Below are 16955 nucleotides of genomic sequence, written 5' to 3' on the forward strand. Positions count from 1 at the left end.
TTTTAAATTGTGGACTATCTGATGCTGCTTACTACTGGCTCTGTAACTCACTCTTGCTATCCTTTCACTGCAAGGAAGAATTTGATCTCTTAGGGGCAGCTACTCTTTTTTTTCGGTCACAAGCTAACATCGATGATTTTGCGCATGTGTTGATTATATGAATTCTTTTGCGGATCGAGGTGGATCTATTTGCTTCGCACCCGTCTCTTCGCGGTTCGCACCAGTTGACCTCTTCTTTGCGCGCCACCTCAGGTTACTCAACCCGAAACCAAGCCCATACAATCTGTCCCACTAACCCTATAGTGGATCCATTTGTCATTGTTCCATCGAACAATTTTGACAGCTCCGATCCTTTTGGCTCATTCACTTTCGGTTCGATTCAACATCGCGGGACCTTCCCAAAACCCCGTCGATGATTCCAACATGAGTGACTCAAGTAAGAAGGCTTCAGCTATCTCGAATCCACAACCAAAGAAGGATGCATTCCATGTCAAGTCTGGAATTTGGGAAGATTCCCTCAGCCGTGGACTGATTGATCTTAATATATCTGCTCGTAAGTATATCTAAGCTTGTCTTGTGGCATTGTAGTTGTTCCCTGGCCTTATATCTTATAACTCTTCCGCGTTCAACTTAAATACAAAAATAAATGTGTGGTATAGATGTATCTGGTCTAATTAGCAATCTCTTCGAATTATCAGGGTTCGTTTACAGAAGCAATTTATGTGTCATGGAATACAAATTGTGCAAATGCTGAAGTTCTGTGAATTCTTTCAAGTCATTGTGTCCTGTTGGGGGAGCAAGAACACCTTGAAGTTGTTTCTAGCAAAATTAGTCACCTGGCTCATTCTCATATTGTGATTGTTTGTGTCACCTCACACGTTTTTCCTTTAAATATGTCTCGCTCGTTGTACCTTCTTGGCTCAGCCAAATGATGATGTACTTGGTTTTTGGAATGTAGAATGGATGTTTCCCTCTCTTGTGCTCGCACACGTGCACCCATGGCACATCGCAACTTATGCCTATTGTACTATAACACAAACTCACACTGTGGTTGGGAAGTGTCTGCAAGCCTACTACTATGGCTATGTTCTGTTTGCTCATAAAAAATTGCAGCCAAGAAGGTTTCACTTGCAGATGTGGGTGTAGTTGGTGGGCTAAGTGATGGTTCGGATGAAAGGGAAAAGGGTCCCCCAACTTCATTTTACATGGGAAGAGCCATGGGTACAGGGACTGGTCTTGGTATGTCATGTTTTACATCATCACAAGCGACCGGTGGAGACGACTTCTTCTCAAGCTTTGCTAGCCAATCTCAGCATGGTAGCTTCAAGAAATAATTCGTCCACTCTTTCCCTTTTCTTGTTTGACTTCTCATTTTTTGTCTTGAGAGTATTCACCAAAAGTATATTGTCTCAAGAGAAACGGTTTGGGGTTTCTTCTGTGCGGACACCGAACAGCATTTCTGGTATGATGTTGTAAGTATTAAGAGTCGATGAATGCCGTGGAAAGGTAACTTGTGTGAATTGGATGGTTGTTGAGTTCTGTGGGCCATTAGTTTTATGGAGCAGCTATAGTGTCCGAGTTTAATGATGCTCTGCTCAGTTTCAACCCAGTAGAGGAATGTGATAGCGAATTAGAGGTTTGCAATAAAATGAGAATATAAGCCTGGACATTTCATATCGGAGTTAGAATTCTCTCTCTCTCTCTCTCTCTCTCTCTCTCTCTCAGTATATTTAGTTTGGAAAATCGCGAGTGCCACTATGGCAATCTAAAAACATATCCATACTCTGTCGCAAAGTGGCATTGATCGACAAGGTAGTAATCCCATGGACAATTGTTGAGTCCATCATGTTTTTGTAATCGTAACAAGAGATGCAAGAAGACAACCGAGCAAGAAGAAACTAGTGATGGCAGTCTAGATGTATAGGGCATCGGATCGAAAACAGCCCTTCATCATTTAAACAGCTGAAAGTGTCCGTATTTTAAAGCATGGAGTCACGAATCTATGAGTAGCGTTGAATAGCGTCGTTTTACTACCTCGAGAAGCAATAAAAATGCCAACAGGATTTAAAACTGGATAGAAGGGCAAATTCTATTAACAAGCTAGCTCATTGTGGAGCAACTGCCAAATGAAGTGCAGTTTGGAATCAATCTGTGTATGCATATTGATTGAGAAGGTGTTAAGAGAAAAGCAACCGAAGCGTTTCACTATACAGTTAGTGAGAACAAGCACAATTTTTTCAACAGCCAATTCCAATATCCGCGAAAGCCATGATTGTCATGAATAGTGAAGATGATGCATGAGAGAAGCGATGCAACTGCCGTCTCTCGTTACAGATCCATCATTCTCCCACGCAGTATGGCTTCTGCCTTCCTCACCTGCTATACTGGTCCTATGATGAATACCTACACCGAAATTAAACCCACCTGAGAAACTCGCATCAATAATTACATACAGCACAATGCTTGTTATTAATGGAGGAAGTTGTCAGAACAGATCATACCAAAAAGCTTCAATGGGATTTCTCCCTAAAGCGAATTGAACTACATTGCGGTGAATATATGGAGCAGATTGGCAACTAACCTTGTCAGGTGGACCTTTGGCACCTCCAATCAAGATTTCAGCACTGTCAAAGCAAGACTACGATAAGGAAAACCAGACATGTATTTTCAACAGGACAGAGTCATGATAGCACACAAGTTCAGAGAGAGAGAGAGAGAGAGAGAGAGAGAGATCTACTTGCAAGATTCCTTAACAGACATTATTGAAGCTCCTCTCCTTCCAACAACACGTCCCATCTTTCCGGGTGGAACATCAAGAACAGAGACGATTTCCTCCTCTGCAGCATTTTCCGCTGCTGATATGTCATCTACACGTGAAGTACTCTGAAATTAGCCCTCGAGTCAAGGCTCTTGTTTTAGCATTCAAAGTACGAAACTCTTTTGACATTCTCATATTAACTCGTTTTTATAATACTATGCCACCTGCAAGTGATGCATCCCGAGTCATTAACAACAAAATCTGATGATTATTTTCATGTTGAAAAATAAAATATTAGCATTAAAAACTGAATCATAAGATGGCATATCCTCAAGCAAAGCAATTTGTACAAGCCTAGTTAAAAGGTGGCACCTTATCTCAACAAAGACATGGTACTAAGCTAAAGTAGCATCTCTATATTGCACATTTGCACCTTTAAAAATATTGGAACTTAAATTTGATGCAACCAGGCAATGTAGAAAGCAACATCACTTGAAGAAGACATTAATGGCCCTGAAAATAGTGGTTTTGATTTATGCCAGTCACGTTAAGCAACCATTACACTATCCAAGTAAACTTTGCTGAGCTCTGAAAAAGCACCTCAGGAAGTCATTCACTGGAAATCTCCACCCATCTGTACGATCGAAATTGTCATTGATGTCTGCTCCAATTTGAAAACGGGAAAAAAAGTTGCACGAACCTTCTATCTTTTGAACAATTCCCCATCTCAATCCTAATTCAGAGCATATTAAATACCAGCAGAAACCCTCGAATGACTTAGAAGGATGGGGTGACAGTCAACAAATGCAAGCACTAGTTCCCCACACGATGCATCTAGCAGTTACCAAAAAATACAGAATAAACAAAAGCTAGTCCAAAAATTTTTTATCTGTAATTTTTAAACCTGGAATCGGTGGCAAAGATGGCAAATCAGCATACTTATTGTCATTGATACAAAAACATCGACAATAAAGAGCACTGCCAACTGCCAGATACCACAAGGATCGTGCATTCAGTTTCTCCATCATCTTGCGAAATCGAACATCATCTGCAGCTGCACGTATCATCATTTCAGAAAATGGTCTGTATGTCCAGAACTTAGGGTCCTGTAAATGAAACACGCATATTAGTGAATGGCAAAAGAATATTTTGCACTGGGCACATCGTGCGCCTATGTAAAAGGTGCACATTAGTAGTCACGAGCATAGTTAGAGCAACTGGAGCCATCATATAAATGAAACAATCACCAACATGTAAACTAATATATTTGTTCAAACTGGAGTTATTTTTTAACTGGCCATTTACTCTGAACTAATGAACCATACTAAAAAAATTATCATCTCTTGATTGGCTTCTTCTGCTTAAGAACTCCATAATGTAACTCAGCTGATAGTATGTGAGTCTAGTGGATCAGATCACTAGTGAGATAATAGTTAGCATTCAAAATTCTCTTTGGCAGAATTTGGAAAGGGTAGACACTACTGCTGAGTTAATTAACAACTAATAATTCCCTTTTGCAGAGGGACAATTGTGATTGCCACAACATTTGTAGGTAAAATAAAACAATCTCTCTGTTGAACTCACTGTTGTTGAATAGCCTTAATATCAGAACTATAATTCCTGAGCATGGTCTGATCTAAAAGCAATGCACTGGTAGCAGCAAAAGCTCAAAGCAATCTCCAACAACAAAGATATTTGTTGTAGCGTATTTAGCATTTTTGTGTCAAGTATTGATGCATCACAGCTCATAGTTTGGAAAACTGAACCAGATATCAATCCTGGTGGAGTGAGTGCAAAGGCCAAAAACAACTGGCTTCCACACGATCACCACAACTAATCAAATACTGACAACTCACCTGCCTAAGGAGGATACGAACTTCTTCCTTCTCGAGTTAAGATATGCCTGTAAGAAATTAAAACACCCCACATGATGTGCAATTTGGATGTCATTTCATATTGTAGTTCCCATAGACATTGATGTGTGAGAAGCCCAGATGAGTATCTTGATCACTCCTCAAACTGTTGGTTATGTCTTAAGGACCATTTTCAGTCATTTTTGTTCTGGTCTGTTAGCTGGTTGTTTTTTGGTTTTACTAAGTCAACAAGATAGTAGGAGTTTGTTGTTTTCAGTTCCTATTTTGTTGCTAGTTAGTGGTGTAGTGGTTTTTGTCAGTTACTAAGTTAGTGCAATTCAGTTTTCATTGTTTTAAAAGAGCTATGTACTCTTCTCGTTTTTTAGAATGTGACAAGTGCATTTTCCAGATCAATCTTCTCTTGTTCTTCTATATTTCTGAGCACATTCTGTGCAACAAAAGTGGTATCAGAGCACTATTGATCTTAAGGGACTTGTGAGAGAGTGCTAAATTCGAAGTAGAGCAAGAAAGATGGAACAAATTGGTGTACCTGCTGCCTCATTCTCAACCATCACAGCTCCAATCTTCGATGGAGACAACTACCAGGCATGGGCAGTGAAGATGCAAGCTTTCATGGAGGGTGCAGACCTATGGGAAGCTGTGGAAGAGGACTACGAGGTTGCTGATCTACCCAACAACCCAACTGTCAATCAAATCAGGTACCATAAAGAGAGGGTAACCCGAAAAGCAAAGGCAAAATCTTGCTTGTTTTCTGCTGTCTCCTCGACCATATTTACTAGAATCATGAAAAAAGATTCAGCACATGATATATGGAATTATTTAAAGGAAGAATATGAAGGGGATGAGAGAGTGAGAGGAATGAAGGTGCTGAACTTGTTAAGGGAGTTTGAAAGGCAGCAGATGAAGGAGAATGAGTCTGTGAAAGAGTTTGTTGATAGGCTAGTTGATATAGCCAACAAGATAAGGGTGCTAGGGACGGATGTAGATGATAAAAGGCTGGTTCGAAGGTTTTGGTTGCAAAGGTTCGAAAGGTTTGAAGCAACCATTGCTTCCTTGAGAACACTAAGGACATTTCGGACATCAAACTTGTGAAGTCCTAAGTGCTCTACTGCTCGAGGAGCAAAGAAGGCTTATGAGGAAAAATGAGCCCATCGAAAGTGCTCTGCAAGCCAAGCTGAAGCTGCATAGTGCAGAAAAGGGAAGAGGATGGAACCAAAATAGAAGACATGTTGAGGCCAATCATAGTCATAGTCAGGGAGGTTCAAGCAGTGGTGGATATGACAGGAAGTGGAATGCAGTTCCATGCAAGCATTGCGGGAAGAAAAATCATCCTCATTTCAAGTGTTGGAAGAGACCCGGATGTGAAGTGCGGGAGGTGTCACAAGATGGGCCATGTTGAGGCCATTTGCGAGGAGAAGATCAAGCAACAGCAAGTGAAGGTCAAGCTGCAGAGCTGTGAAGTGGAGCACCTGTTTGTTGCCTCCTGCTTCATCTCAAATGCATCTAGAGATGGATGGCTCGTGGACAGTGGATGCACCAACCATATGACAGGTAATGAAGGATTATTTAGCAATTTAGACAAATCTGTGAAGTCTAAAGTCAGGATTGGCAATGGAGAACGCATAGAAGTAGAAGGCAAAGGTGATGTAGTGCTTGAAGGTCCTGGTGGTGTTAAGCTTATCACAGAGGTTATGTTTGTGCCAAAGATAGATCAAAACCTGCTGAGTGTGGGTCAGTTAGTAGAGAAGGGGTTGAAGGTTGTATTTGAGAAGAGTCAGTGTGCCATAGGAGATGAGAATGGTCACATCCTTTTCAGGATTCCTATGAGGAACAAGTGTTTTACATTTGATCCAGTTGATGAGAATTTTGAAGCCATGAAAAGTATACAAGATGAGGAGGAGTTATGGCATAGAAGACTGGGTCATTTCCATAGCAAGGGGCTGCAATACTTGCAAAAAATGAAATGGCAAGTGGGGCTACCTATGTTGCGAAGGAAATAATCGGTCGTGGAGAGCATGTTTACAAGGCAAGCAAGTGAGGATTCCTTTCAAGAGGTCAAATTGGAGGGCCAAAGTGAAAAGTCAGCAATCTAATCCACGGTGTGTGTGGTCCAATGCCGGAAGAATCACCGAACGGCAAAGAAATACCTCATCACTTTCATAGATGATTGCACTAGAATGTGTTGGGTGTACTTCATGAAGAATAAAGGCTGAAGTTAATGAGATTTTTTGAGGTTCAAAAGAGAAGTAGAGAAGGAGAGTGGGCAATATCAAGACAATTAGGTCGACAATGGAGGAGAATACACCTCGGGCGGTTTCGTGGCTATATGTGATGATGCAGGATCAAGCACCACCATCAGCTGCCATACACTCCACAAAGAAATGGAGTGAGTGAAAGGAAGAACAAGTATCATGGAGATGGCCGGATGCATGCTACACGAAAAAGAACTCCCTAAGAAGTTACGATCGGGAAGTTCGCCAACACCGCAGTCTTCCTTACGAACAGCATCGCCCACTAAAGCTCTCAACAAACAGACACCATTTGAAGCATGGCATGGATATAAGCCTAAGGTGAGTAACCCGAAAGTGTTTGGCTGCATTTGTTATTCACTGGTTCCTTCTGTTAAGAGAGATAAGCTTGATCCAAGAGGAAAAGCATGTATCTTTGTGGGGTATAGTTTGCAATCTAAAGCTTATAGAGTTTATCATCCTGCTAGCAACCAGGTTGTGGTGTGTAGAGATGTGAGTTTTATGGAAGATAAGAGTGGGGACCGTCTGTGGAAGGTGGCAAGGTGAAGAGGAGGTAGTGCCATTGCGGGTTGAACCAAATGAAGTGGAAGTCGAGGATCTAATTGATCATGTTCTGCGAGAGGCACTAGATCTCTTCTTGAAATCTATGAGAGATGCAATCTGCTATGCTTGAACCGCTAGCTATAAGGAAGCAAGTGAAGATGTGAAATGGTGTCTTAATGGAAGAAGAAATCGAATGATTGAAAAAAACAAGACATGGGATCTAGTTGAGAGGCCCAGAAGCAGAAAGGTGATTGGAATGAAGTGGGTATTCAGGACAAAGTTGAATCCTGATGGCTCAATACATAAGTACAAAGCAAGACTTGTTGTCAAAGGCTATGCGCAAGTATGGGGGTAGACTACTCGAAACCTTTGCTCCAAGGTGGCAAGGTTGGATACCATAAGAATCCGCTAGCGATTCTTGCGCACAAAAATGGGCAAGTATTTCAATTTGGATGTGAAGTCAGCCTTCCGAATGGAGAGCTAGTGGAGGAGATATATGTTGAGCAGCCTGATGGCTTTGTAGTTAGAGGCAAGGAAGATTACGTGTACAAGTTGAGGAAAGCCTTGTATGGCTTGAAGCAGGCTCCAAGAGCCTGGTATAGTAAAATTGATAAGCATCTGCAAGAACTTGGGTTTAAAAAAAGTTTGAGTGAAGTGACTCTATATGTGAAGAAGGGTGTGGAAGGTGTAACTATTGTCTCTCTTTATGTTGATGATCTTTTGGTTACTGGTGATTGTGAAGAGCAGATTGCGAGAACTAAAGAGAGGGGCGATGAAGCGGCTTTGAAATGACCGATCTTGGACTAATGTCCTTCTTTTTGGGAATAGAGGTGCGAGCGAGAGGAAAGGCGAGGTATTCATCGTCAAAGAAGATACCTAAGAGAGATCTTAAAGAGGTTTGAGATGGAGGAATGTAGAAGTGTGAACACTCCTATGAATCTAAAGGAGAAGGCGGAAGATGAAGGAGCCGAGCCGCCGATGAAGGTTTTTACTGAAGTTTAGTCGGTTGCTTGATGTATCTAACTGCAACAAGACCAGATATCCTGTATGCAGTAGGTGTGCTTTCAAGATTCCTAAGTTGTGCTGGTGAAGAACACTTGGTAGCTGCAAAAAGAGTGATTAGATACTTGAAAGGCACTCAGTCATTTGGTGTCAAGTTTACTAAAGTGGACAATTGCAGGTTGCAAGGCTTTCCGACAATGATTGGCTGGTTCGATCGAGGATATGAGGAGTACAAGTGGTTTTTGTTTTACTTTGGGATCCGGATGTTTCACCTGGAGCTCAAAGAAACAAGAAGTGGTTGCTCATCCATGCGAAGGCCGAGTTTCTAGCATTCATCGCAGTGCCAATCATGCAATATGGCTGAGAAAGCTTATGCAGGATCTGGAAATGGAAGTTGAAGGACCAACCGAGATACTTGTGGACAACCAAGCTGCACTAGCCATATCTCAAAACCCTGTCTTTCACGGGAGAACCAAGCATTTCAAGATCAAGTTCTACTATCTGAGAGAAGTGCAACAAGAAGGTGAAGTGAAGCTACTCTATTGCAAGACGTAAGATCGTGTGGCCGATGTGTTTACTTAAGCCACTGCAAGCAAGCGAGACTTGAGTTACCGAAGAAAAAGGTTGGAATGTGTTCTGCTCCTTAAGCCAAAGAGGAGTATGTTGGTTATGTCTTAAGGACCATTTTCGGTCATTTTTGTTCTGGTCCGTTAGTTGGTTGTTTTTTGGTTTTACTAAGTCAACAAGATAGTAGGAGTTTGTTGTTTTCGGTTCTATTTTGTTGCTAGTTAGTGGTGTAGTGGTTTTTGTCAGTTACTAAGTTAGTGCAATTCAGTTTTCATTGTTTTAAAAGAGCTATGTACTCTTCTCGTTTTTTAGAATGTGACAAGTGCATTTTCCAGATCAATCTTCTCTTGTTCTTCTATATTTCTGAGCACATTCTGTGCAACACAAACAAACAAAATCAAAGAAGAGCACCGTAGTTCTTCCCTACATTCTTCACTCTGATAATCGTTAACCACACGAGTTGAAGGCAGACAAGAGTAAACATAAAGTTCTGTTCCATAGTACTTTTCTTGATCCTAGAACAAGCAAAAAAGTATGCCCCCCAACCAAAAGTAAGTGCCCGAGCAATAACAGAAGATGCACTATACCACCATAACGTGGATATGCAAGAAGGCTGACAAAAGATATGTAATCATCAGGCAATCGCTTCCTTCCTTCTTGCTCCTCTATAAGGTGGTAAGCAATCTGCTTAAATCACAACAATTTGTCATTCCCAATAATTTTATAAACTTAAGTAAGCCTCCTCAATCAATTGTTGCATCAAGTTGCATAAACGAAAGACAAAGCCTACCATAAGACTGAAATTTCATACGAAATGCTCACCTGAGTATCCACAACATTATTCAATTTGATGCCAAATTGGAAGTACAAAGCCCACAAAATCAAATGTCCAAGCACAAGAACCGTGTGTCATGATGTATGTGAGTGGTTGAGATGCAAAAGCAAATAAAACCAGTTAGAGACCTCACTATCTCGTTTGCAGTCATGAATAACTTTGGTGACGTACATAGACTCGAGTGCAGGTTTGCAAGCCTTCATGAGCACCTCATCTCCCTGAATGGCATCAACCAAATATATAGCATCTGGAAAAGCTAGCTGCAGATTACACAATGCTTGAATCATCAGAAAAGAACTCTAATTTTCCACAAAAAAAAAAGAGTTCTTAGGTGGAACTATTGGAAACTCTACTCGATTACAAGCACGAAAACCTAAAGGACATTCAACATTCAATGAGCAGAAAGAGATTAAGGAAGCAAAACAGCACGGAAAATAGGATCCAATTGCTTCTAAACAGCATATATGAACTGGACACATAAAATTATTCCTACAATGGACAAGACCTACCACATTACTTCATACATTCACTTAGGATAAAATCAGATGATCTGTGTATGCACTACAAAAAAAGTTGTTTTAGCGATGAATTTTGCCACGAAAAATTTGGCAAAACTCGTCGCTAAACGAATTTGCGACGAAATTAGCGACGGAAAAAAATTCGTCGCTAATATTTTTGCGACGGAAAATTTCAATTTTCGTCGCTAATTTGCGACGAAAAAAAATTCGTCGCAAAATTCGTCGCTAATTATTCGTGGCAAAATTCGTGGCTAATTTGCGACGAAAAAAATTTTGTCGCAAAATTCGTCGCTAAATATTCGTGGCAAAATTCGTGGCTAATTTGCCACGAACTATATTCGTGGCAAAATTTGTCGCTAATTTGCCATGAACTGTATTCGTGGCAAAATTCGTGGCTAAATATTCGTGGCAAAATTCGTCGCTAATTTGCCACGAACCGTATTCGTGGCAAAATTCGTCGCTATTTTCTTCGAAATTTTTTTTTGTTGGTTGCGAAATTGCGACGAAATCTTTTCGTGGAAAAAATTGTTGCTAATTATTCGTGGCAAAATTTATCGCTAATTTGCGACGAACACATTTCGTGGCAAATTTCGTGGCTAATTTGCCACCAATTTTTTTTTGGTCAGTTTTTTGCGATGAACTTATTCGTGGCAAAATTCGTGGGTAATTTGCCACGAACACATTTCGTGGCAAAATTCATGGCTAATTTGCCACCAAATTTTTTTTTGTCAGTATTTTGCGACGAACTTATTTATGGCAAAATTCGTCACTAATTTGCCACGAAATTTTTTTAATTTTGCCACGAATATTGTTCCGAAATAAATTTGGCGATGAATTTTAATGAATAATTTAGTGACGAAGTCTGCGACGAATGTTGTTTAGGGACAATTTCGATTTGAAATCTAATTAACAGCAATTATAGAATTTATATTTAACATTGATAGAATCACAGTCAAGACAACAACAAACACAAAAAAGAAAGAAATGGAGCAAAGCACTAAATTTGTATGAAAAATCCTTGAGAGGATCCAACAAATTCAACTGCTTCAAATCCAGTTCGCTCTCTTGTTGCAAACTGTTGATCTTGCCAAGAAGTTCTTTCACGTAGTCACGTAGTCTATAGTGTCTCCAAGAATCGAAGTCCTGTCCATCTGTAGCGCAAACATCACAATATCAAACTCCTAACCCCTCTTAATTTTTTCACATCTATTCAACAGCAGAAAGAGGGGTGTTCAAAAAAGAATATATTAGGCTATGCTCACACAAAAGACCAATTCCAGAGGGCATGTATGCAAACCAAACGCTTATTGTCATGTAGCATAAAGAATGATAGAAGTACCTCTTGCATTAACTTAGTGAACCCAGGGCACAATTCTGCATGAACCGACTCGTCAAATATCTAATCCAAAGTGATATCTTGTAAAGCCACCAAAGTGGTCTCTAATATGTCAAGTCCTCGCCTAGTTTGCAAAGACGAAAATTGGAATAGACGCCAAACCAAAAGGAAGACCGTCATTAATCATTCCTAATTACATACATGGCAAAATTCACTTTTAACAATTTCGAGTAATACAAATAACAGCTAACAACACAATATGGCATCATGATCATTCGAAAGATTCTTCAAAGAATCAATGCCAAGTAATTCGATCCCAAAGAACTCGCTTCCTAGAATGCACGTGCGTGCGTGAACAAGGGAGAGAGATAGCCGAGCATCGCCTTGATTAGTCCATTGTCTCTCATGTACATATGCAAAAACAGTTGTTGGACTTATAACAGCTTGTTGAACTTTTAACAGAATCGATACATGTGCATTGAACAAATGCAACAACTAATAACTTGTCCTATAAATAAATAAATAGATAATGCTGAAGCAAGCTTACCCTCGAGTTTGGAAATTTTAACTAGCAAGGATCATTATCATCATCAGCATCATCATCAGCAATGTCATTGTCATTGTGTTGCTCATCATTGTGCCCATCACCTACTTGGATTAGTGGGAGGTACGGGAGGAACGTCATCGTGATCGAGGTTGAGGTGTCGCATGATCAATTGCAAATGTTGTTTCACTCCTCTTATTTCTTCGTCCTTCGTACAAGTAAATGTTTGAGCTTGGTTCAATTCTTGGGTCATTTGCTCCTCGTGTTGTGTCCTCCTTAAAAAAGCGGCATTGGAGGATGAAGTTGCAGCAGCCGGCGTTGTGTATAGCCTTGACAAGGATCCCATCCCAAATATTTGACCTCTTCTCATTCCACCCGATGCCTCCACCCATAATGCCATACTATCAACCGATGGCTCGGACGCAACAACACCATCACCATCACCATCACCACTAGCAACAGTGCTCATTACAAGTTCATCATATTTGTCCTACATTAACAATATAGATGAAAATAAAAAAACTTCATATATATAAATACAAAATATAACCTTACATACCTTAATAGCTTTTGCTCGATTGCCAGTCCATGTCTTATCTTTTTTTTGAAATGTGCGTTCAAATGTAGCTATAAATGTCGGTTCCGTCCCCAATGCATCTGCCTACAAAATATAAACATAAATGAGTAATCATTGAATTAACTTACAACATATTTAACAGACTTACCATTCTTTTTCTATGCTCCCCGATGTTGATAGAGCCCCCAGCATATGTGGCAGACCCTTCACTAGAACTAGAAGCTCGATTCATCTTATTTATTTCACTGATTTGCTTATGCTTTTCGGTATCCCAAGTTCTCTTAATTTTCGCCCAATTATCAGCTGTAATAAAATCCGGCTTTTCTTGACTTCTCTTTGCTCTATTCATCACATTTCGCATGTGATCACCGGCTTTCTTCTTAAAAATTCTTCTAACTTCTTTCTCTTCTGCTTCATCCCACCTGAACTTCCGATGCAAGCAATCAATAGAAAAACAATTGTACACTCAGTATGCTAAACCGAACTTAGTTTGTGAGAAAATAGAAGGACAAAACTTACCTTGAACTCATTCTACAACAATTCTTTTACTTCTTTTGGAGCGGTGGTCCAACTACTATACTGTCTCATCCAACAGTTATTGATTATTTTATTAAGTTTCCTCACAACATACGTAGCATCCGTGAATTTGCAAACAGGTTATAACGATGTCAACATACGTAACATCCGTGAAGCATACGGACAATTCAATTGACATCCATAATAATTTACATATACTTAAAAAAATGAAGTACTTACGAATCTCCAAATGGGGATATCATGAATCGGCTATCTTTTTCGTCATTCGAGTGTTGCATTGAAGAAGAAGGTGGAACCGAAGGCGATGGAACTGAAGTAAATTCAGTTTGCATTTGAGGGTCGGAGGAAGGGCCAATGTGTCCATCACCATGTACTGGTTAAGGGTTAGATGAAAGGGCAGGGGAAGAGGAAAGGGACGGGGACGAGGACGAGGAAGGGGAAGGGCCTGGTCTTCTTTGTGAAGCTACACCACGACGCATGTGACCTCCACGTTTATACTAACAAGTTGGAAGGGTAGACAAATATGTTAAAAAATATGAACATGTATTAGGGACACATAATGATGTACGTCGTGAAGCTTACCATTTTCTTTTTGAGAGCAAGAGATAAACTTGGCCTCTGATAAAAAGCAAGCTGTCCGGAAATATCTACGAGCTTAATTTCTAGTCGTACAACAGTAAAATAGGGAGTTGCAGCCCAATATTCATCAAAAGAATTGGAGCAAACAGCACCAATTAACTTCCAGCAAACAGCAAACAGAATTGGAGCAAACAGCAAACAGCAAACAGAATTGGTCGGTGGCAGCAAACAACCCAATATTCATCAAAACAAAAGAAAATTAACTTCCAGCCACTAGAGTTGCAAGAATAAGAGCTAAACAACACTACTTGTTGCAACAGACTTCCCAACTACCGGTTTACACTCGAAGGTTGTGCAGTGTGACAATTGGAGGACAGGCAAACAAAAGGATTGGTTGAACACATAAGGATTTAATCTTGCCTGAAGTCTAGTTTTAATGGTGTCAATTGGGTAAAGTGCTGCTTCAACAACAACACCAGCCGTACCTCCAGCAACAACACCTTGAACTCAAGATCCAGAAAGAGGACATACCACACACTATTCGCCAAAAATCAAAAGGCCGGCCTTCCCTGACTTCCCTTTCTAGTATCCGCCCAAATCGCGGTCCGCCCCACCTATTACAACAAACCTACACGAAACGACCCACATTATAGCCTATTTTTTATTGGTTTCAATATTCAAACCTAGATATAAATAAAATAATAATGAAACAACTCCGAAACGCCCAAAAAAACTCAAATCGAACTGAAATCACTGTTCATCCAGAATGGTTTTTTGCTCAAAAACCCATGTAAACGACTCCGAAACATCAAAAAACGACTTATGTCATAGCCAAAGGGAGTGATTTTGGATCAGAGGGCCGTTTCCACTTGACCGACCAAATTTCAGCTCATTCCGACCACATTTCACCTCATTCCGACCAAATTTCAAACGAATTTCAACCCAAATCCGACCAAATTTCAGCTCATTCCGATCAAATTTCAACCTAAATCCGACCAAATTTCAACCTAAATCTGAGGAATTTGATTCTGTTTCGTGGGCTTTCTGTTTCGCTCACGAACATAATGAAATTCGTGGGCGAAACAAAACCATTCTGTTTCACCCACGAACAAAATCAAATTCATGGGCGAAACAGAACCATTCTGTTTTGCCCACGAACAAAATGAAATTCGTGGGCGAAACAGACCCAATTTGTTTCGCCCAACATCCAACAGCAGACCCAACACAATGGTTCTGTTGTCCAACAGTAGACCCAACGTCCAACAGCAGACCCAAGCTAAGTCGTCCAACAGAAGCAAAAACAGCAGACCCAACACAAACAACAGAAGCAGAAGCATAAGCAAACGTCCACAAAAAAATTTAGAGAACGTACCTCTAAAACTCTCGGACGACGATCCTCGCGCTGGGTGTCCTCGTGCTTCCCAGCATCCGGCGCCGAACAACGCCGAGAATCGCGCCGAAGAACGCCAAAGAACGCCGAAGGTTGCCGAGAATCGTTCGATTGAGAGAGAGAGAGAGAGAGAGAGAGAGAGAGAGAGAGAGAGAGAGAGAGAGAGAGAGAGAGAGAAGAGGGAGAGGTTCAAGAGAAGAAAACCCTAAATTGTTCGATCGAGACAGAGAAGAAACCCTAAATTCTACCCGCAAATGAAGACGACGCCGTTTTGCTAATTTCCGCCGAAATTAGCCACGGATTAAAAGTCATGGCTAATATCATGGCAAATTAGCCACGGATTCAAATTCGTGGCTAATTCCGTCGCACATTAGCCACAAATTTTAATCCGTGGCTAATTTACCACGATATTAGCCACGAATTTTAATTTTGTTGCGGCAAATTCGAATCAAAATATAAAATTGCCGCAGCAAACCCTAATATTTTTTCCGTGGCTTAGCCACGAATTTGAAAAAAAATGCCCACACACGCCTAAGCCATGGATTTAGCCACGAATTTCATTTTTACTAGCCTTTAATGAAATTCGTGGCTAAATCCGTGGCAAATTAGCCACGGATTTGAAAAAAAAAAAATTTCAAATCCGTGGCTAATTTGCCACGGATTTAGCCACGAATTTCATTTTTACTAGCCTTTAATGAAATTCATGGCTAAATCATAAGAACACTAATTTGAAAAAAAATGCCCACACACCCCTAATTCATTTTTTTTTCAAATTCGATTAAATAAGCTAAATCCGTGGCAAATTTGCCACGGATTTAGCCACGAATTTCATTAAAAGGTAGTAAAAATGAAATTCGTGGCTAAATCCGTGGCAAATTTGCCACGGATTTAGCTACGAAGTTGAAAAAAAATGACTTAGGCGTGTGTGGGCATTTTTTTTCAAATTCGTTGATAAATCCGTGGCAAATTTGCCACGGATTTAGCCACAAATTTCATTAAAGGGTAGTAAAAATGAAATTCGTGGCTAAATCCGTGGCAAATTACCCACGAATTTTTAAAAAAATGCCCACACACACCTAATTCATTTTTTTTTCAAATTCGTGGCTAAATCCGTGGCAAATTTGCCACGGATTTAGCCACGAATTTGAAAAAAAATGCCCACACACACCTAATTCATTTTTTTTCAAATTCGTGGCTAAATCCGTGGCAAACTTGCCCACACACGCCTAATTCATTTTTTTCAAATTCTTGGCTAAATCCGTGGTAAATTTGCCACGGATTTAGCCACGAATTTCAAAAAACTTGCCCACACACGCCTAATTCATTTTTTTTCAAATTCGGATTTAGCCACGAATTTCATTTCTACTAGCCTATTTTCAATTTCCTGGCTAAATCCATGGCAAATTTGCCACGGATTTAGCCACGAATTTGAAAAAAAATGCCATACACACCTAATTCATTTTTTTTCAAATTCGTGGCTAAATTCGTGGCAAATTTGCCACGGATTTAGCCACGAATTTCATTTCTACTAGCATATATTTCAAATTCGTGGCTAAATCCGTGGCAAATTTGCCACGGATTTAGCTATTAATTTGAAAAAATGCCCACACATGTCTTATTCATTTTTTTTCCCGACAATAACGTTT

General features: G+C 40.2%; 3 protein-coding genes and 1 long non-coding RNA gene across 4 annotated transcripts; 2 read left to right on the top strand and 2 right to left on the bottom strand.

The window, feature by feature from the left end:
• The first annotated feature begins 393 nt into the window (after positions 1-393).
• LOC130135995 (clathrin interactor EPSIN 1-like) lies at positions 394-1676 on the top strand. The gene is made up of 2 exons (XM_056305937.1): positions 394-553; positions 1114-1676. Exons 1-2 carry the CDS (start codon positions 424-426, stop codon positions 1332-1334), a joined length of 351 nt encoding a protein of 116 aa, XP_056161912.1. The 5' UTR covers positions 394-423; the 3' UTR covers positions 1335-1676.
• Positions 1677-2137: 461 nt separating this feature from the next.
• LOC130135963 (uncharacterized) lies at positions 2138-3985 on the bottom strand. The gene is made up of 5 exons (XM_056305879.1): positions 3959-3985; positions 3663-3864; positions 2738-2867; positions 2582-2624; positions 2138-2403 (listed from the first exon to the last, which is right to left on the bottom strand). The coding sequence occupies exons 1-5, from the start codon at positions 3983-3985 to the stop codon at positions 2380-2382; spliced, it is 426 nt and encodes a 141-aa protein (XP_056161854.1). The 3' UTR covers positions 2138-2379.
• Positions 3986-5142: 1157 nt separating this feature from the next.
• On the top strand, positions 5143-5724 carry LOC130135964 (uncharacterized). The gene has a single exon (XM_056305880.1). The coding sequence runs from the start codon at positions 5143-5145 to the stop codon at positions 5722-5724; it is 582 nt and encodes a 193-aa protein (XP_056161855.1).
• A 7060-nt stretch (positions 5725-12784) lies between these two features.
• On the bottom strand, positions 12785-13251 carry LOC130135961 (uncharacterized). The gene is made up of 2 exons (XR_008815091.1): positions 12952-13251; positions 12785-12887 (listed from the first exon to the last, which is right to left on the bottom strand). It is a non-coding gene; the product is annotated as an uncharacterized LOC130135961 (long non-coding RNA).
• Between the last annotated feature and the right edge of the window lie 3704 nt (positions 13252-16955).

The sequence above is a fragment of the Syzygium oleosum genome, unplaced genomic scaffold (assembly GCF_021117445.2).
Source record: "Syzygium oleosum isolate NSW1041296 unplaced genomic scaffold, Sole_v2.1 Sole_v2.40, whole genome shotgun sequence".
NCBI classification, from domain to species: Eukaryota; Viridiplantae; Streptophyta; class Magnoliopsida; order Myrtales; family Myrtaceae; genus Syzygium; species Syzygium oleosum.

Bases quoted from the DNA above. Each gene is read 5' to 3' on its own strand.
- LOC130135963 (XM_056305879.1), bottom strand. From the start codon at position 3,985: ATGGCTCCAGTTGCTCTAACTATGCTC. The intron at 2,868-3,662 runs GTTTAAAAATTA...CTTCACGTGTAG, and splicing joins ATCTTTGCCACCGATTCCAG to ATGACATATCAGCAGCGGAA. The intron at 2,625-2,737 runs GTAGATCTCTCT...TTGCTTTGACAG, and splicing joins TCTGTTAAGGAATCTTGCAA to TGCTGAAATCTTGATTGGAG.
- LOC130135995 (XM_056305937.1), top strand. From the start codon at position 424: ATGAGTGACTCAAGTAAGAAGGCTTCAGCTATCTCGAATCCACAACCA. The intron at 554-1,113 runs GTAAGTATATCT...AAAAAATTGCAG, and splicing joins TGATCTTAATATATCTGCTC to CCAAGAAGGTTTCACTTGCA.
- LOC130135964 (XM_056305880.1), top strand. From the start codon at position 5,143: ATGGAACAAATTGGTGTACCTGCTGCCTCATTCTCAACCATCACAGCT.